At 57.2% G+C, this 19,391-nt stretch overlaps 1 protein-coding gene across 3 annotated transcripts in view; it reads right to left on the bottom strand.

Annotated features, from left to right (window-relative positions):
- Positions 1-590: 590 nt before the first annotated feature.
- Positions 591-19,391, bottom strand: part of KIRREL3 (kirre like nephrin family adhesion molecule 3) — a gene marked incomplete at both ends in the record, with an annotated part of 532,903 nt that continues 514,102 nt past the window's right edge. The window contains 9 exons of one of the 3 annotated variants that reach the window (XM_080817608.1): positions 591-1,034; positions 1,608-1,694; positions 4,899-5,008; positions 6,709-6,816; positions 10,172-10,207; positions 11,802-12,000; positions 13,896-13,996; positions 17,874-18,000; positions 19,005-19,132. In XM_080817608.1, coding sequence (XP_080673734.1) covers positions 591-1,034; positions 1,608-1,694; positions 4,899-5,008; positions 6,709-6,816; positions 10,172-10,207; positions 11,802-12,000; positions 13,896-13,996; positions 17,874-18,000; positions 19,005-19,132 — 1,340 coding nt within the window. Of the gene's footprint in view, positions 1,035-1,607; positions 1,695-4,898; positions 5,009-6,633; positions 6,817-10,171; positions 10,208-11,801; positions 12,001-13,895; positions 13,997-17,873; positions 18,001-19,004; positions 19,133-19,391 lie in introns of all 3 variants that reach the window. The other 2 variants (XM_080817609.1, XM_080817610.1) reach the window with 2 other exon arrangements.

Below are 19,391 nucleotides of genomic sequence, written 5' to 3'. Positions count from 1 at the left end.
TCAGTGTGGTGGGAGAGATGCTCCGGGACCCTTTCTGGCTTCTCAGCATCCAGGGTCTGGGCTCTGAGCAGCAGGGGGCGCTAGGGGGCTTGGGGGGGAAGCTCGGTGCTGGAAAGCGCTTCACCCCCCTTCTCCCCAGGATTGTGGAGGAGCAACAGGCACAGGGGGAGGGCTGTGGGCAGCAAGGGGTAGAGCTCACGGGGAGGCCGGAGAGTGGACGGCAGTTTCATGAAAGCCAAGTTCTAGCTGCCTCGAGCGCCTGTAGTGGGGGTGGGGGTGGGCCTCCAGGAAAGGGCTGGGACCGCAGTGTCCAGCACAGAGCACAGCGCAGCACTCAGCTGCATCCTCGAACCGGGACCCCGCCCGCCCGCCTGGCACGCGGCAGCTGGGGACCCGGGTTTGTGCTTGTTCAGGGCTTCGGAGGAGGGCGGTGGCCGAGGCCCTCCGGGGGACAGGGGGTTGTCCTGGAGGCGGCCGGTTCTGGGGTCCTCTGCAATGCACCCACAGTCAATGGAGAGCCAGCAGGTGGCACGACCCTGTTCCCCTCCCCCCCCCGCCCCCGCAGCCCTCCCAGCCCCGGTTTGGGATCCTCAGACGTGAGTCTGCATCCGCCGCTGCAGGGGTCGGCTGGGGTCGGAGTTCTGGGAAGAGGACTGCGAGTGGTGGGAGGAGGAGGCGGAGGCCTTGCTGGCCTTGTCGAACTGCACGTAGCCGTCCTGCTTGCCGCTGCTGCTGACGCTGCTGTCACACTGCGTGTCCAGGAAGGAGCTGCTGTCGCTGAGCGAGCCCCGCTGGAACTCCCGCTCGCACAGCTCGATGGACGAGCTGCCCATGCCCAGCACGAACCTCTGCCCGTAGTCGTAGAGGCGGCCCTGGCCACTCAGGGTGCTGTAGATGTTGGTGAAGGACATCCCCGTGGGCACGCGCTGCTTGCCAGCGGGGCGCAGGTCCGGCTGGCAGCTGCTCAGCGAGATGGTGGGGGTCGAGTGGTGCTCTTTGAAGGTGTTGACACTGTAGTAGCCATTGGTGGGGTCCTGGGAGGAGGCCGGAGCGACAGCAGCGTCACCAGGCGGCCACCGCCTGGCGCCCACCGCGGCCGGGCCTTTCTAGGCCCAGCCGGTCCTCCCCAACCCAGGGAGGGCTGGGGAAACACGGGTGGAAGGAAGGGGACAGCTGGGGAGACGGCGGTGCGGCTGGAACCGGCAGCCAGGAGCAGAGGGGAGGAGACGGGCAGTCGGGGAGGCGAGATCCCGAGGGGATGCGACAGGGGGCGCTCCAAGGGCGAGGGGTCGCTAGGTCCCCGGGGGTGCAAAGCCCGCTGAGAAGCCAACTTGAAGGGTTTTTTGTTTTTGTCCAGAACAGGGATCGTTAATTTAAAAAATTGTGTTTGTGAGGAAGCCGTGGGAGAGGAGGACAGCGAGACCTCAGCCTTCCCTCTCTCCTGGGGCAGACGAGCCACCCATCTCAGAGAGAGAACAGGCACCTGTGCTCCAGGTGACCTCCGGCCTCCTGGTTTCTGGTCATTGTTTGTCTGGATCTGGGGCTTAGGCATCAGAGCTGAAGTCAGAATCCCACAGCTGGACCTTATAACCTGTGGCTAGTCTTACCTTCAGGTTCTGAAACTCCTTCTCCTCTTCTTTGAGAACCTCCAGCTGCTTCAGTACTGAGTCTTGTTGGAATTCACCCCGGTCCATCTACAACCCAAAAATGGCTGCTCAGTGGATTGGACGTGGGCTAAGCGTCCACTTCCCCCAAGGAGAAGATAGAGGAATGAACTCAAAAGAAGTCTGCCATCTCTGCCTCCCCCTGTCCCCCTCCTCTCGCTGCCCGGCCTGTGGAAGGCAGGTAGAGGAGTGAGGGGGAGAGTCCTGATGTCCTCATTGTTCCTGGACACCCATCCCGAGAGACAGGGAGAAACGGGGTGGGGGGAGGGGTGGCAAGGGAGGGGCAGTTTGCTGAGACCACGCCTTTTCCCTTGGGCTAGAGGTCTAGAGGTCTCACTTGGAGGAGTCAATTTCATTCATTGAGCATTTACCGAATTTCAGGCCAGGCATAGGCACATCGAGGGTCATTAGATACAGCGGTACACTACAGGGAGCTGGGTCTGTAGACAAATAGTTATGGAACCTCTGGGTTCAGAGGGCACAGGCTGAGGTCCCAGTAGGGCAGCTCATCACCCAGTGCTAGGCTCAGGGAAGGTCTCAGGAAAGAATCACCATGCAGGCCTACCTGTGAGATGCTGCCAACAGGGGCCAAACCTGTTATTATAGCAATGACTTTGATGTGCTAAACGTTATCTTCCTAACAGAGGGCAAAGAGCCTCGGGGCAAGGATCACTTCTAGCTTCTCTTTAGGTCCCCGCAGGCCTGGCACAGCACTTTGTCTATTGTGGTCATGACCAAAATGCTTTGGGGATGGAATCACAGGTAACTGATTTGATTTGTCCTGCCTAGCCCAGTGCCTGAGAGACCACAGGGCTGTCACAAATGTTACGTTTGTGTTGCAGGAATGAATGGAAGGGCACAGCTCTTGATCACTGAAAATGAAAATAACAGTTAGATGGAAGGTGGAAAATCACGCATGCTTGGCCCACAGTGGGTACATAAATCTGGAGAACCACGGTGACGCTTATCCTGCGGCACAAAGATACTTCCCGGGTGTCACTTCTGCATATGACATGATCTAGGACAGCCTCCCACCCACTGTCTGAGCTGGGATGTTTCTTCTCCCTTGTGACTCACTTTCTTGGTCTCTTTTTGGAGCCTCATGGCATCAGCTGGAGGGTTTCCATTCTGTTTCGCCCTCGCTGATGCTGCTTCTTTCATTTTCCAGTGAATGCTGTGGGTCAGCTTGGATCGGAGGGCTTTCCCACCAGATTCAACTTCTAAGCCTGCCTCTCATCAACATTGGGGCTTTACAGGGGCCAGGGGGTGGAGGGCATGTGTTGGGGAGGGGAGACTCTCAGCAGGTCCCTCTGCCAAAGTCCCTCCCCCCACCCAACCATACACACCCTCTTAACTGACTACTGAGTGGCCCCCTCTCTTTCTCAAAGGTTTGGATTGCAAGGTGTGGGGGCATTCTGAGGCAATCAGGATGTCCCAATGGGAGGGAATTCAAGGTCCTGTTTGGGAGGAAGGACAGGCCAGGATGCTTCACACCAGCCTTGATGAAGCTTATCTACAGAGACACCATTGCTTCTTGCATGATCTAGGCTCTGGCTTCCATGCCTGGAAGATTAATTGCTCCCCTGGGTTAGACACTGGTGTTTGGCCTGGGGAAACAGACACACATAGATTTGGGAACGTGTCCTTCTGGAACTCTGAGTTAATTGGGGAGCTGACGTCTAATCCGAGCAATGCAATAAAAGAGGAGCATGCAACGTGGTTGAGGAGAGCAGGAAGTGTGCAGCTCTGCCAGCAGTGGGGGGTGAGGGTGTGTGGGACAGACAAACATGGATAATTATGGAGGAAGTGACGTTTGAACTGATTCTCCTAGAAGAATGTGAAATTTAACAAGCAAAATCAACAGGCAGTGGTAAGAGCCTGTATAAAGCCTCGAGGTATAAAAGACTCAAAAGCCAGGAACAGCAAGTTTTTGGGGTGTCTGGAGGCCCAGGTGCATTTAGTAGGAAGATGGAGTTGGAAAGGCCAGCAGCTGCCTCTCAGTGATGGGCTTGATGACATGCTTGGTGGTTGGACTTTAGTAGACCGGGGGGGGGGGGGGGGGGCGTTTACTGAGGAATATTAAGTAGGATAGTAACAGGATACGATTTGCGCTCTAGAAGGACCCTTTCTGTGGGACTCTGGAGGGTGGACTGAATAAGTGGTTAAAAAAAAAAAATGTGGTGAGACCACTAGGCTGTGGTCCTAGTCTAAGGAGCCACGATGAGGCTCCGATAGGGCAGTCATAAGGGGCCTGGGGCAAGGGTGCACATTTGAGAAGTTTTTTGAAGTGCCATTGGAAGGACCAGAGAATGAGATTTGGAAAGAAAACGACCGGGGAGGAAAATGTCAGTTCAACTCAATAACCTTGGTGAGCCTCCACCAGCGAGGCTCTGGGGACACGGGGCCGAACGAGGCAGCTCGCTCACCATCTAGTGGCGACAGATAAGGGAACGGGTGACATCACAGCCAACATTTCCTGAGCACTTACTATGTTCCACAGGCTTCAAGCCCTTTACGGGTTTCCTCATTCACCATGGCCCTGTGCACTATGACTTTCATCCCCACTTCACAGATGGGGAGACTGAGGCACAGAGAGGCCCGTGCTCCACACCCCCGGGCTTACTGCTGCTCCTCCCATGCATTTGAACCATGACCCAGTATGTACTAGAGATTTTCAGCACAGTTTTCCAGGTTCCTGCTTGTAAAGCTGGGTGGATTATGGTCTACGAACAGGAATCAGGAAGAGGAGGGGCAGGCTTATGTTTGCTGAAAAAGTTACGAGTTTGCTTCTGAAAAAGTTACGAGTTTGCTTCTGGTAAGCACTCTGGTTTCTGAAGAAGAACTTGTGTTTCTTGCAGACTTTCGGGGCTTGGAAGGGGGAGGGGCAGGACACATCCGGACTGTCTAGCATGTTCAGTACAATCATGTACTGAGTGGCAACATATCATGGCACGTTATACGTGTCTTGTCTCTCTACTGAACAGGTTCTTTGAAAGCTGGGACGGCGTCTTAGATGGCTTTGAGTCTCCAGGGCACCAAGAGCAATGCAGCAGACAGACAAGAACTCTTGGAGGCACCCAAGGTTCGGTGGGTGCCTGACCCATCACGGGGGGAGGGCACATCCTGAGCGATGGTCTAATTCTCGAGAGCTTGGGGGCCACCAAGAAGCCTCTGGAACTGGGACCTTCGGGGCACAGAGGTCAGGATGGGGTGGGGATAAGACGGCATTCTCACCATCAGCTGCTTAATGGTGGGATGTTCCTCGGCCTCCCGGCCAGAGGCAGGCTCCTTGTGGACAATCTCCACTCGAATGTCATTCTTGGCCGACACAACCCCTTTAAGATCTGGACGTGAAATAGGAAAGCGCAGATGACAGGTTTAGTCCTCATCCTCAGGAGTCAAGGCCTGAAGTGTCATCGCCCCCCTCCCCCGCTGTCCCCAGGGCTCACCCTCCAGCCCCTGAACTCAGTAGCTGCTTCCGGGTCATCCCCACCGCACCCCCCGCCCCAGTGGGACACCTGTCCGGCTGTGCTGTGGGCTGTTGGGGCTTCAGCTATCTTTCTCTGGGGGCCGTGTCAGGAGCACGCCGGCCTTCCACTGCTGCCGCCCTGCCTTGAGCAGCCGCCCTTGTCCATTCGTCTGCCTTACAGAGCTAGGTCTTTTCTATCCTCCTTCTAGAAGTCTTCCATGGCCTACTCTACCAGACTCTTCTGTCTCCATTCAGAGAATCACTAATCTTACTGTCACAAGGGGTCTCGGGTTCCCAGGGTCCACCCCCCACCCAAAGTAGCCACATCCCCGGCATGTGGCGGTCCAGCTCTCGGGTCACGGCTTCCGTGGTGAAGACTTCACGGCCTCTGGGGAGGCAGCCGATTTACAGTCGGGGAGCTCTGTTGGAAGACTCTTGCTAAAACGTGCTCCCCTCTGATTTCCCCTGAGAGGGTGCCGAAGGAGCTTCCAAGACCACATCACTGGGGGCAGGCAAGAGAGCCACGGCTGCTAGGCTTCAAGTGGAGGGAACCTAGCAGGGGACATCCCACTTTCTTCTTCTTCTTCTTCTTCTTTTTTTTTTTTTTTTTAAAGATTTTATTTATTTGACAGAGAGAGAGATCACAAGGAGGCAGAGAGGCAGGTAGAGTGAGAGGGGGAAGCAAGCTCCCTGCTGAGCAGAGAGCCCGATGCGGGGCTCGATCCTAGGACCCTGGGATCATGACCTGAGCCGAAGGCAGAGGCTTAACCCACTGAGCCACCCAGGCGCCCCCGCTTTCTTCTAATAGATCCAAGTGGAGGAGGGAGTCGGCTTCCTCTGGTTATTCATGTAGTGCCTTAGGATCATCGAGGGTTAGAGCCAGTGGGTTCCTAAAAGTCTCATCATGCAAAGCCTTACTATTACACACAGGGAAACTGAGGCCTGGAATAGTTGTGGCCTGCCCAGGCGCATGTGGCAGAAAAAGGTAGGGCTAGAATCCTGTGCCGCCACTGGTTTCCTCCACTCAGTCATCTCATTTCATACTTCCGCCCATCCGTGTTTGACACATAAGGTCAGAGCTGCACTCGGGATGGAACTCCAGGCTCACGTGGTTCCTCAAGAGGGTAGGAACGCCAGAATTTTATGGCTAGTGATCGCAGACCTTTAAAGGCTTCACAAAGGGATTCCTTGAATGCTTCCCCATCCAACCCCATGTAGATGGCCTGCTTTTCTGGTTAGACTAGCAGAACCTGGAGGGCAAGGAACGAGTTGCATCTCCCCTAACCCCCTCCCAGAGTTCTCTACGGTTCGATACAGCCGTAGGTGTTCAATCCCCAGCGCTGGCCAAGTTCAGATCAGTCCAGTTCCACGTCGGCTGAGTGCCTACTACGTGCCGGATACTACTCCCAGCACGGCACGTAAGCTGATGCCCAAGGCCCATCCCTACCCCAGCAGCTCACAGCATGGTTAGGGTCCCCTGCTCACGGCACTCCTGCTTACTTGCTCTCCGGAGCAGTCTAAGCCTGGCCTTTTTCTCTGTCCCCCTCCCTGAGATCCCGGGTCTCCCTCCCGTACTTCTCTGGGAGCGGGCACAGCAGAAGGCCACAATGGTTGCCATAAGGACGAGGAAGGCCACGCCAGCTCCTACGGCCACCCCGATGATGACGGCCATCGGCACAGACTCTGTGGGAGAGAAGCAGGCACAGCCCATGAGAAATCGGGGACAGCCCACTCTCCCCACCAGGGCCTTACCCAGTTTCCTCGGGTGAAGCCTCTGCCAGGTGGGGGCCAGACTCCTGCACTCAGGCCCTCCTGGGAAGTGCCTTGAGGGGGGCCTGGGGGGGCCCAGGCAGAGTCCAACAGGGGTCAGGTCCAGTGGGACTCAGGATGGAGGATGGGGTGGGAGGGACTGGGGAAGAGGGGAGCAGTGGTGGGTTGGGAGGGAGGCAAGCAGACACGGGGAATGGGGGGCCAAGGCTGGGGTATCATTTAGCTCCCTTCTGTACTAAACCAAGAACAGTCTATCATGCGGTGGCTGGAGAGTAGTAAGTCCTGGGTTTTTTGTTGTTTTTTTTTAAATGACTATGGTCACTTCCCTTGTTTGCCTGGTTTGTGCTCTCCTTCGCTTCCCGTTCCCAGGGATAGAGGGTGGACAGGAACCAGCAGCTTCTTGGGCCTGAGGCCTCATGGGTCTGCTGGGCATCAGAGTAGCAGCTGCCAGAGGCCCAAGGTGCAAGGACGGGGGGTGGTCAGGGTCTCAGTCCCCCCACCTCTCTAAGGAGAAATGCTTCTTTTTCTGAGCATCCCACCCCCAGTCCCGCTCCTTCTCCTCCCCCACCAGTCCCCAGGCATCCTGGTAGCCCTCCTTGCCAGAGGCCCAGAACTCCAACTAGCCAAGCCCTCATTCATTCTCTGCTGACTTTATCTATTTGGTGCCCTAACCCGGTGGGGATGTGGATGGGGAGGGTCTGTGGGGGGCGGGTGCACTCTTTCAGACAGCCCTGGCCCTTCTGTGGTTGCCTATGGGCTGGAGCACAGGATTTGGAGCCCTGAATAGCCCATTGGGAATAGAATTAGAAAACTGGGGTGCAGGGAGGCCTTACGGGCCTGCTGGGTGCAAGCCTCCCATTTACAGATGGAAACACTGAGGTCCAGAGAGGTTTCATGACTCGGTGAAGGACATACAGCTGCAGAAAGCCAGGGCAAATCCAGGCCTCCTCTTGCTTTCCAGCTCTGTCCGCTGCATCACACAACATCCTCCAAAGTTCACGTGCTCTGGACAGCCCAGACGCTAGCCCCTTCTCTGAGCAGCTTACCTCACCTCTCCTATCTCTAAAACGGGATCCTTACGTGCCCACCTCAGGTTGGTTACAGGGGTTTTGGTGTGTGAATGGCAAGGAAAGGCCTTGAAACTGAGCCTGGCGCCAGCCCTAGTCAAGTGTTTGCTCCCGTTTCTCAAGCGGTACAAGAAACGTAGCGAGGTGAGGAGGAAGAAAATTCCTTCTAGAACCTGAGCTCCCTGCCCCCTAACCTGCCCCACATGGTCAGTGTGGCATGTCTGGGGCTTTGTCTTGGGCTGTGGGTTAGCCTCTCATTGCTGTTCTTTGCTTTAAATCGAGGAAGAGAGGAAGAACCCCTCCAACCCTGGCCCCTGGAGGAGCAGCTAGGTGGTGGGCGCCCCCCTCCCAGGAGGAGCAGGCACCTGGGGCGCATATCGGTGGTGGTTAGGCTGGATGTGGACAACAGGGCACTCTTCACGGGCTGAGACCACTGTGAGAGTGGCAGGAGAGGGGACGGGAGAAGGGGAGCCTGGAGAACACTCAGGGATTAAAGATGGGAGGTGCTTGGGTTGGTGTCAACAGTCAGGACTGACAAAGGGGACCTGACCTCAGGGGACCTCAGTCAGACCCGTGAGCTTGCTTTGGTACATAGATGATTTCTGTCTTTGGGTTTTAATTCTGTTAGGTAAGGAAAATGGCTTTGGAAGCTCATTGGTTCTGTGGTTTTGAATTTTATTAATTTGGGTTCGATTTGGTTCCTCCTTGATTCCTAGTAGGTCTCCTTGGAAAAACTCGAGTCTTATCTTAGCGAGCTCAAAGCCAAAGGATGAGGGTGGGAGGACTTGATGTCTCCCAGGACTTGATGTCTCTCCTGTCCCCCTAGAGGACCAGGCGACAGGATCTAAGGTGACTTCTGACTCTGGCATCCTGTGAGGCCACATTTCCTTCCGTTGTTAAAGGACACGGTCTTATGTGGAGAACTGTCTCGAGTGGGCAAGCGGGGGCAGGGAGAGAGGGTCTGCTGGGGACAGGTCTGCCGGGGTGGCAGGCATTCTGCAGCCCACTATGTGGGCTGGCTGAGGCCGCCTGGGCAGGCTGTCCCACTGGATGTTCCAATGGAGAGGGGCTGGAGGAAGGGGCTGTCCTCCTGCTCAGCTTCCCCTCCTGCCAAGGAGGGGAACTAGGCATGAGGAGTCTCAACCAGGAAGGAAGGTGTCAGGGAGCTGCCGATGAGTGTGAACAGACAGGTGACATGGAGACAGGAAGGGGACACCACCTCCAGCACCAGGGGTGGCTCCGAGGGAGAGAACACTGCAGGAATCCCAAACTGTCCGGACTGCCTCTGTGAGCTTGCCTGTGCCCGGTTGGTGCTCTTAAAGGGGCATATCCACCCAGAAAGGAGGGTGTGTGGGCCCCCCAAGGAGCTTGATGCAGGAGCTGGAGAGCCCTAGCTCCTTCAGGGTCACTGTGGCAGAGGACCCCCACATCTTCCTCATGGCGCTGGTCGGCCCCAGGGAGTCTGGCTTGCCACGTCCTGATTCTCTTTTTGGGTTTCTGCTTGGAGAGTGGAGGCCATTGTCTCATGTGGGGTCCTAAGACGGAGCAACTCAACCCTGGGAGTCCGAGGACCACCTTGCTGCTGGGCCCCTGGGGAGGGAGGCACTGCCCAGCAGCCTCAGTCCGATGAGTGGCTGGAGGACACTTCAGTGGGGAAAAGGCAGGCAGGAGTGGCGGGGTGGAGGGGGGGCGGGGGGGGGGTGAGGAGCAGCAGGAGCAGAAAGCATGGATTAGCATGGATTATGCGGGCCCAGGGGCTGGGAGGCCCTGGCTTCCCGGGAAGCATGGCCAAGCAGGTGATGATGTTGGGAAGAGGGAAGCATCAGGAGAGCCTGGAAACAGAGGGAGGCCAGGCCAAGGGCGAGCTGACCCCAGAGGGGAGGACACGGGGTTTCCGAAGAGCCAGGATGGGAGGAACAGAGAGGGGGGTAGTGGAGCCAGTGTCCGGGGCTGCAAGTAGCCTGTGGGCTCTGGCGGTGATGACAGGAGATAGTTCTCCAGGGTCTCTAGACCCGGAGCTGGCTGGGAGCCCCTCTCCCTGCTCTGGCTGCACTAAGGCCTGGAGATGGGGGGGGGGGGCGGGGAGGGCAGAAAAGTTAGTGGCCTGCACAGGGCCTCCCTACCCCTTTAGGGTCCCTCCCCCGCTAGCCCAGAGGTCCCTTCCTCCCAGCCCGGGGGAGTTCTCATGTCTCCTTCCATACCTGCTTCCAGCCCGGCTCCCGACTTCATTTCCGAACCTGTTTGGAAATAAAGCAAGCGTCCACAGCCAGGGCCTGGCTGGCCAGGGTGGGGTGGGCCTGGGGCCGGCCACCTGGTGGGGATCGGGAAGAGGGGCTCCCTCCTCTCTCATGTTTCCGGGACCACCCAGCAGACCCAGGCTAGCTGAACTGAACCGGGCGTTCCTTCAGACTGACTTAGAAGAGACTCCAGAAGGGGTAGGGACCAGAGAGAGAAGTCAAGGCTTAGAGTGGGGAGGTGTCTGGAGAGGTTGGTGGGAGAACACTAAGGGGAGGGCATGGGGGTGGGGGCACTCAGGGGAAGACATGGAGGGCAAGCAACGGGCGACCGGGAGGGTTTAGGATGATGTGTGGATGACAGTATGCAGATTATGTGCGAAGCATTATGCAAAGCGGCATTATTAGTGAAGAGGTGTAGGGAGACACTGACCCACAGGGTAGCGCTGAGGTCTGAGGGGTCTGGCGGAGACCACCTGCTTGGCCCAGAATCTCTTGCTGGGCCCTGACAGTCTGTGGGTGAGCCTTCGTCTCAGAGGGGTCAGACATTGCCAGGGCCGAGGAGCCTGGACTGCTCTGTCTGCCGTAGACTGAGCCCCCTCCCCCTCCCCCCCACTCCAACAGGCAAAGGGGCAAGGTCTGCAGCCCATTTCAGGCCCCGTGTGCTGCCCGTGTGCTGCTGGCTGTCCGAGAGCTGCTCAGAACCACCCCGCTGTGCCCCTCTGAGGCTCCCACCCTGTGGTCCGCGTGAGATCTGAAAGCGGAGACCAGAGTTCTCAGCATCTCTCTGACCAGGAGCTGGGCAGTCTGTACCCGGGGGTCATGGGGCCGGGGGTGTGGGGGGCGGGGGGAATGAGCTTTCCTCCCCCCATCTCCTCGCCGGCCCGGCAGCTCTGAGCCCTCCTGCCCAGCGCTGCCCTCTGGCTGGTGTCCCCTTCAGAACACAGTGGTCCATATGTCTTCTACATTCCTGGAGGAACTGCAGGTGAGCTGAACCTGACCCCCATGCCCCAGGGGTTGGGGCAGCTCAAGGGCTACCCCTTAGCTTAGCAGGAGCACCCTCTGGGGGACTCTTGGGGAACTGGACTGACTTATTGTCTTCACGGGCCTGGGCCAGGCTCCCCAACACATTCATCCTGGTGTACCCCCGCAGGGACACTCCTCAGTGGATGACACCCCCCCCCACAAGGACACTAGGGAAATGCCAAGTGCACAGAAGCCAGGGCCCTTAGAAGCTCCTGGAAGGCTCATCACGGCCATCAGCTTGCCTTGCTCTGTGGTCACCTTTTCCTGAAACACTGTCCTAGAGAAGCCTTACTCTAAGCAGGTTTCCCCACCTCTCCTTTCCTGGTGTGGGCTAGGGTCTTGGCTTTGGGGGAGCTGGACCCCAGAGGGCCACTTCTGGTGATCTGACCAGGCTACAGAGCAAGTTAGGAATTGCTCTGTGGCTTGTCCTGGTCAACCCACCTGTGGCCTCCGTGGGGCTCTGCCAGCTCGGGACCCTGGAGGACCTTGCCTGGGGCCCTACTCGGGGAGGTCTAGGTGGGGAGGGGGCGCGTCAGTCCCGTCATCCCCTGGTGACCCTGGCGGCCCCCACCTTGCTCCTTGAGCCGGATGATCTCCGTGTCGGAGCCGAAGCTGTTCCAGGCGGTGCAGTTGTAGATGGTCTGGAAGTCAGCCCGCACGATGTTGCTAATGGTCAGTGTGGAGATGACCCCCTCTTCGGTGCTGACCGTCTCCACCGTGTAGCGCCCCGATGTCCCTGACTCCAGCACGTTCTCCTTCCAAGACCAGGCCTGTCCGAGGTGCTCAGAGTGAGGAGGAGACCCTCGCCCCCCCACGCCAGTGCCGCCCTGCCACCTCCCTGCTCTGGGGCAGACGCTGCCAGGCTTGTGTCCATGCTCACGGCCACTGAGGAGTCCACACACACGTCAAAACACACACGCATCACAACACACACACACCCCACGCCACACACGCGCATACCCATGCACGCACACGCGAAGGCGGGGCCGCCTCGGAGGGCACTTCCATGGACGGGGGTCTTCTGTGGCTCTTTCCTGGGACACCTTCCAGGCACAGGGAACCCCGTGACAGCGATGGGAGCCCCGCCCTCAGCTGCCCTGGTAGGTGCTGGTAAAAGACCAGCCCCAGAGTGACCGAGCCTGGTTTGGCCGCTTCGCTCCTTTGCACAAACATATGATCCCAGAGCTGTATTTGTGACCATCTTAACCTGTCTTAGTTTACAAGGCTGGGAGCTTAATTCTTGTCAGAGCCATTTTGCGTTGCTCAGCGTGTAAGCGCTGGGCACACAGGCCCTGGCTCGCAGTGTTGGGGTGAATGTGGCCATCTCTGCAGGCAAGTACTCAGAGGTGGTGGGTAAGGAGGCTGTGTTTCCTCAAACTTGGCACTGGTGACATGCAGGACTGGAACATTCCTGGTTGGGGGGCTGTCCCGTGCATTGCAGGAATTTTAGCAGCATCTCTGGTCAACACCTGCTCGATGCCGGTGGCACCCCTCCAAACTGTGACCAACAGAAACGTCTCCAGATGATGCCAAATGTCCCCGGTGGGAGAGGGAGGACAAGGTTGTCCCATTGAGAGCCATGGGCCAAGAGTTAGATCTTTATGAAGAGAAAGATCGTGCAAACACGCTCAAGAGTGAACGGGTTATTCTGATGGGCGTGGGTTACAGTTATAACTGAAAAAAAAAAATTAAAGGGCAGAGGGAAGGGGGCTTATAGGTATTAGATCTATGTATGACTTCCTGCAAATTGTGCGTGAATTTTTCAGAGAGTGAATGAGCCGAATGCCTGAGAAAGTGTGTAACACGAGTGATGCCCTAACCATATCGGAGTTTATAGGATGACTCCTTGAGCAGCGTCCCAGTCTCCAGTATGCACACGCCCCTGTTTCTCAGTGCGCAACCCCTACATCTTCCCCGACGGAGCTGCCCTTGGCAGACTTCCATCAGGACTATGCCAGGCATTGGGGGCCACTAAAAATAGTATCTGAATCCCACTAATGCTAGAAAATGCTCCCCTTTGTCTGTTTGTCATGCCTGGGCTCCCACTGGTTTCAGATAGACGTGGGTGAAGACCCTGGCTTTTACAACATCTGACAGGGCCCAAGAGTGAATTCTTCAGGTTGCCTGTGGGGACAGGGATGAGTTTTGCAGAAGGGAGGGAGCATGGAACGGTACTTTTTTGGGGGGGAGGGGAGAACTCAGTAAGTTCATGGGGCAAGGCTCTCCATGAGCATTAGGACTGTGGAGGACTTGGGGGGTGGGGGACAAAGAAAGGAGGTTGCCGACCAGAAACCACACACTGTCTAGGATTTTGCCAAAGATGGGCCTTGAACCCAGGAAAGGGAAGCAATCACTTAGCATTCCCTTCTGCTACCCTCACTCGTCCCTCTGCTCCTAGGACGCAAAACTTGGAAGCATTACTGTTACTACTGTTGGGGCCCAGCTGGAGCTCAGAGCAGAGTTAAAGACACCTGCAGTCTGGCCTTGGGAGCCCGCTGTCTCCATGATGCCTTTCCCAGACAGCCCAGGCAGGTGAAATGTTCCCCATGGAGGACGGGAAGCTCAGAGGCCTGATGGTTGTAGGCAGCAGGCTGAGATGAGCCGCTGGGCTGCTGGCTGAGTGGGCAGGGCCCCAGCCCTCCCCTCCAGGCCTCAGAGCACTCACGATTCGGTCGGGTGGCGGTGTGCTCCGGATAAAGCACTTGATCTGGCCCTTCTCCCCATGCAGTGCGTGCTGGGTCTGGGTGCTGGAGATGATGGGGGGTCCTGTTGGGGAAATAGCGTCACGTCAGGCAAACAGGAAAAGGCAGGTGCCTGGCTGGACCCTTCTTGGGCGGGGTTCAGAAGTTGACCCATGAATCCCCTCGTTCAGCACACATTTACTGGAGGCCTGGTTGTGTAAGGTGAAGTGCGAGGCAGGGGACTCACAGAGAAATTAAGCGTTCAGTCGTAAACCTCTCAAGGGTTGAGGAGCGAACACTTCTAAGTCAAAATGCCCGGAAGACATAAATAAGCATCATAAAAAGGCGATGAGTGTTCATACCGCGGAGCGGTACACATGCCGTGCAAACCGACTTCAGAGGAGAGAGAACCATCCTGCCCGGCAGGTGGGGAAAGCTTTATGAAGGAGGCGGGAAACCTAAGAAGGGAGTAGGAGAAGCGTCGGGGAGGAAGGGAGGCTAAGTAATGTTACTTAGTCTCTCTAACTAATGCCACCCTGCCTTGGCCGGCTGTTCCGTTCGAGCCATTCTCCCCGGTGTCCAGGAGAGGGCGCGCTTGTCTAACAAACCGGGTGTCCTCTCGGCAGGGCCCGGCAAAGCAGGGAGGAAGAGCAAGAAATCCCCCCCGCCGTTCCTCTACCAAGGGGGCGGGTGGGATCACCCTGGTTAGGGGGAATGCGCCGGGCACGTTCACAAGCTTCATCTCACGTCTGTCTTAGGAGATCCCGTAGTTCATGGCCTTGACTGCCACCGAGACGGCCCAGGTGAGACCACGGGTCCAAAGCTGATCAGGACACGATCCCATCCAGACTCTGTGTGTGTGTGTGTGTGTGCGCGTGCGTGCGCGCGTGCACCCGCGCATGTGTATATGAGAGAAAATGTTTATGGTTGTGTCCAGGAGTCCCTGTCTTACCTACGTCATCCCACAGCCTAGAGAGTGCACCTGCAGTCTCAGACCTCCTGTCCAGTTCTGCCTTTTATCCCACCCAAGTCTTCCCCGCGCAGGGCCCACCTGGCCTGGAACGTGGGAGGGACGAGGGCCGAAGTCAGCTGTTTGCTCAGCTAACCTTCTGGCGGGGGCTGGGGTGACCGAAGCCAGGGGTGTAGGGATGGAGACCTTCCTGCCTCCTTCCCAGTCCCTCGGGGAAAAGGCTGGGTCTTAGGCGGCAGAAAACGGAGGAGAAAGAGCTCGAGCAAGGGATCTGGAGGACAGGCAAAATTATGCTGGGAACAAAACAAAAATTGCTGCAAACATAATTGCTGTTTATTAGCCACCTTAATTAAAACAGATTTGCATTTCTATGAGTAGCTCTCAGCCAAGGAAGGGGGCGAGGTTCTGGGAGACACTCAGGTGACTGCTGTGGAGTTTAGGACGCGCCTAACGGACTGGGGCTGGGTGTGGCAGAGGCGGGGACCCTTCCGGGAGGGGCTTCCACCCCGGGGTGGCTCCGAGCGTGGGCTGAGCCGAGTGCCTCTTACATATTTGTGCTCCAAGAAGCCTTTGGCCAAAAGGCAGGAGGGTTTGATGTTTGAGGAACTTGGACGGCACTTGGCTTTGCTGCCGGCTGAAAGTGATGATACCATGAAACGTTTTCCGCTTCACTTCCCAGGAACTAGGAATTCTCTGGGGGCGGGGGGCGGTGGTTCTTGGGCATTCTAAAAGCCATCAGGCAAATGCGTAAGTGTTTAAGGGCTTCTTAGAAGAAAAAAGAAATGAGAGTACAGGTGGGGATGGGAGTACAGGTGGGGATGGGCAGTCAAAGCAGTGGGAGGGTGTTTATCTCCCCCTCCCTGCAGATCCCTGCTTTGAGCCAAACCAGGTAAGACCTGTGCCAGTTTACTCCCCAGAAGGCAACAGGCAACAGTCGCCCACCAGCTGGGGTGTGCTATGAGAACCCCATCTCATTTTGGATACTTTTAAAATGTCTGCTCCCTTCAGTCCAGCCGAGGCCCTTTTCCAAAGGGCTTCGCCACCTGTTCTCTAGATCTTTCCTCTCCCACGTTGGCTCTTCCCTCCCCGACCTGGGCCACTTAATTCATCCCCCTGCATCAGGGCAAGATGACCCTGGTTCAGCAGAAACAAATGAACAGCTTCCTTGCCTCACTCCGATCTCTTGGGTGTTTCTCTTCCTGGCGATCTAGGGGACCCTGTGCTGGAAAGATCGGAGACAGGGAGGGGGATATAAACGCAATCCCTTGCGGGGGGGGGGGGTGCAGATCAAACCCTACATAGCCATCAGGGCCAGGCTGGGGTGTCCCTTCCAAGAAATGTCCTCCCTGAGGTGTGTGTGCATAACCTTCTCAAGAAACCACTTTGAATCCCTGCTGGGAAATGCCAGAACATCTAAAGTGACAATGGAATGTCAGTCCCTCCTTTGTCCGTCTTGTTTTCCCCAGAAATGGGGATGTTCCTTTAAAAGCTTCAGGCCTAGGGACCCTGGAGGGTCTCCAGCCCACTGGTCTGGTCCTGGGGCCAACAGATGGGAGCTGGGCACAGTCATGGGCCAGCACCCAGAGCGGGCGTCAGGGGAGGCCACAGCTTTCACGGGTCCTGGTGCCTGAGCCCAGTGTCAGATACCAGAGCAGCAGGAAAAGGCTGCAGCCTGCGTTGCCATGGATATACGGAGGCGCGATCGGATGCTGTTATTTTTAGCCCTGCAGTGCCAATTTATTGGTGGCATCCTGGGGACACGGGGGAGGCAGGAAGACTCCTGAGTCAGGGTTCTGCCCAGGACAGGTGGCCTGCGAGTGCCCCCGGGGCTCTGAGTAGATTCGCCCTTCCTCTGGGGTTGCCAGGACTCTGGGGGAGAAGGAGAGGAAAAGAAAGCAGAGAGAGCGGGTGTGTGGGGGGGTGCTGGCTAATGGGGCACCTGGAGGGGGATGGCTGAGGAAGAACCAAGCTGGTTTTAGTTTTCTAGCAAAGGGGGAGAACGGGCGAGGCTGTCTGTGGACAGCTTGGGCCGAGATGAAGCCAGGAGGGCTGATTTCTAGAACGTGGCTCAGCCCTTCCCTAGCACCTTGATCTGGGGCCAGGACCCAGGGGTCCTGCAAAGGTGGGTCTGGGGCTCGGGTCCCGCTGTGGCTCAGAGCCTCCAGGCTTTGACCTGAGGCAGACTCTGTGGGACCAGGGGGCTCACAAAGGGAATCCAAAAACCCAGTGGAGGGAGGAAGTTTGGAAACAGTGGAGGGGCTTGGCATTAGCTTTTCTCGCTCTTTCCAACCCGCAGCTTTGGTTGCCCACCCCAGCGGGAGCCCATACCACAGACGCGACGCCAGATTTCCATCGAGGTGCCGCAGCCTTCCTGGGTCAGACCCAGCTTCTCTGGGACCTTTTACAGGGCATCATCCAGGCCGGTCTGACACTCTGTCCCCTAAACGTGTCATCTAGCAGTCATCTGTGTTCTGGGGCCGTCAGAAAACCCTCTCCTGCTGTAATGGTTTTATGGTGTGTGATAAGAGTCTGCCCTCAGGAGGACCCCCTGAATGCTTGGTCTTGTGGAAATTGTGACAGGTCTCTCTGACTGAGCAGCGGTCACGCAATGGAAAGGGGCCAACTCGGACTCGCAGAGATGCTCCCTTAAATTCCCTCCAGGGCCTAGGTCAAGGTCAGAGGGTAGATGCGTTATCTGAGTTGGCTGCCGAGTGATCCTTGGACGCCTTCCTCTTGGCCAGGATAAAATTAATCAGCTACCACTTCTAAGGCTTGGACCCCTTCCAAGCACCAAAGAAGGAGGAAGGGGACCCAACTAGCCAGGTCCTTCCTCACCTCAGGGCTGGGCTTTGACATGGACTCGAAGAGGTGGGCAGAAGTGCTAGGGATCCAGAACCAGCGACAGTCCCTCTGAGGCAGTGCATGGGACCAAGACGCCTTGGGCCCCTCCTGCTCCCTCTCACCCCACTTAGCATGAGTTGGGGGGTCTTACCATTGACGGTCAGGGTCACCTCTCGCTCCCCGGCCCCCACCCGGGGCACCACGGCTCTGCACACGTATTTCCCAGCATCCTCCTGGCGGACAGTTTTGAGGGTCAGGGTCTTTTCGTTGCTCAGCACCTGGGAGAATTGTGGAGGGTCAGACACGGAGAGCAGAGCCGGGCTCTGTCGCCCAGAGCCAGAAAGGCTGTAAGGCGTACCTGCTGCAAGTGACCCGGTCTTCAGCGTGGCAGGAAGGTGCGGGGGTGGGGTGGGAGGCTGTGTGTCCCATAGGCTGGCCAGGGGAGAGTCACAGCCACACACCAGCTCGAAGCCCTAAGGGCCGGGAACAAGGGGAGAGGGGAGGGTATGCCCCTGACCGGGGCCCAAAGGCTTTGTCTCACAGACAGGGCTACCCACCAACCTGCACCAGGCTGCCCCCACCCATCTTGTTTGCGGGTGCCTGGACCTGTCTTTTTGGAGTCATTTTCAGGATCCTCTTGGGATAGAGTTTGGGGGTGATCCAAAGACTTTGGCCTTAGCTGGCTCTGAGTTCGAATCCTGACTTGGGCCATGACGACCTACGTGGCCTGGGGCAGTTACTTATCTGCTCTGACATTCTTTCTTTATTTCTATGACAAGGCAGCCCTGCTCACAGGACGGAGCTGTGTCTGGCCCATAGCAGGCCACACGGAGACCAGTTTCTATCTGCCTCTCCCTTGACTTCCCTCCCAAAGCTCTCGCTGGTCCTCCTGAGGGGAGGGGTGTCTGATAAACTTATACACCCTAAAAAACACATTTATTTTAAAAGAGGAACACAGGAAGACCGTGAAACCTAGCTCAAAAGCTGAAGGATAACCATTTGGGGAAAGTAGAAAAGCCTTTCTAGAGACTTTTTACTCCCGGTACATCTGTGACTACCTGCTTCTCCTCTAAGGTTTATGGTGAGGCGAAACTGTAATGGTTGAGTGTGTTTAGTACTGAGGGGGTACCTGTGGGTATCTGGGGTTCCCTCTCTTCTTTCTGGGCTCCTTCTCCCTTCCGCTTACACTGGAGGTTAGTGCCTCCAGTCGAAGAGTGAGGGGGGCCCCACGAGGCAGTTCCGGTGGTCCGAGGCCCCTGCGGGGTCTGAGCTGAAGACTTACCACGCCCGAGCCCCGCTTCATCCAGACGATGGTCAGGGAGGGGTTGCCTGTCCAGGCACAGCTGAAGACGGCATCGGAGCCCAGATCCACGAGCAGGGATTGGGGCTCTGTGGTCATCCTGGGCCCAACTGTGAAGGGAGGAAGGGGGAGACAGGGCTCTTGGTGGGCAGGGAGCTCTGGGAGAGGGGTCTGAGAGAGAGAGTCCGGGAAGTACGGAAGAGAGACCCCCAGTTCCTCAGCCTGGCCTCCCGCAAGTCCACCCGCTGGCAGCAACAGCCCTAGGAAAGAGTGCTCTGGCCCCATTTCTGCTGGCATTTGCCCCCATCTCCTGTCCTTTGTCCTGCTTTCCAGGAAGCTCCCACCCCATCCCTCAGGCAGAAGGGACTT

This window comes from Martes martes, assembly GCF_963455335.1.
Source record: "Martes martes genome assembly, chromosome: 10".
In the NCBI taxonomy this organism is placed as follows: domain Eukaryota; kingdom Metazoa; phylum Chordata; class Mammalia; order Carnivora; family Mustelidae; genus Martes; species Martes martes.
This window is presented reverse-complemented; position numbering and strand designations above follow the sequence as displayed.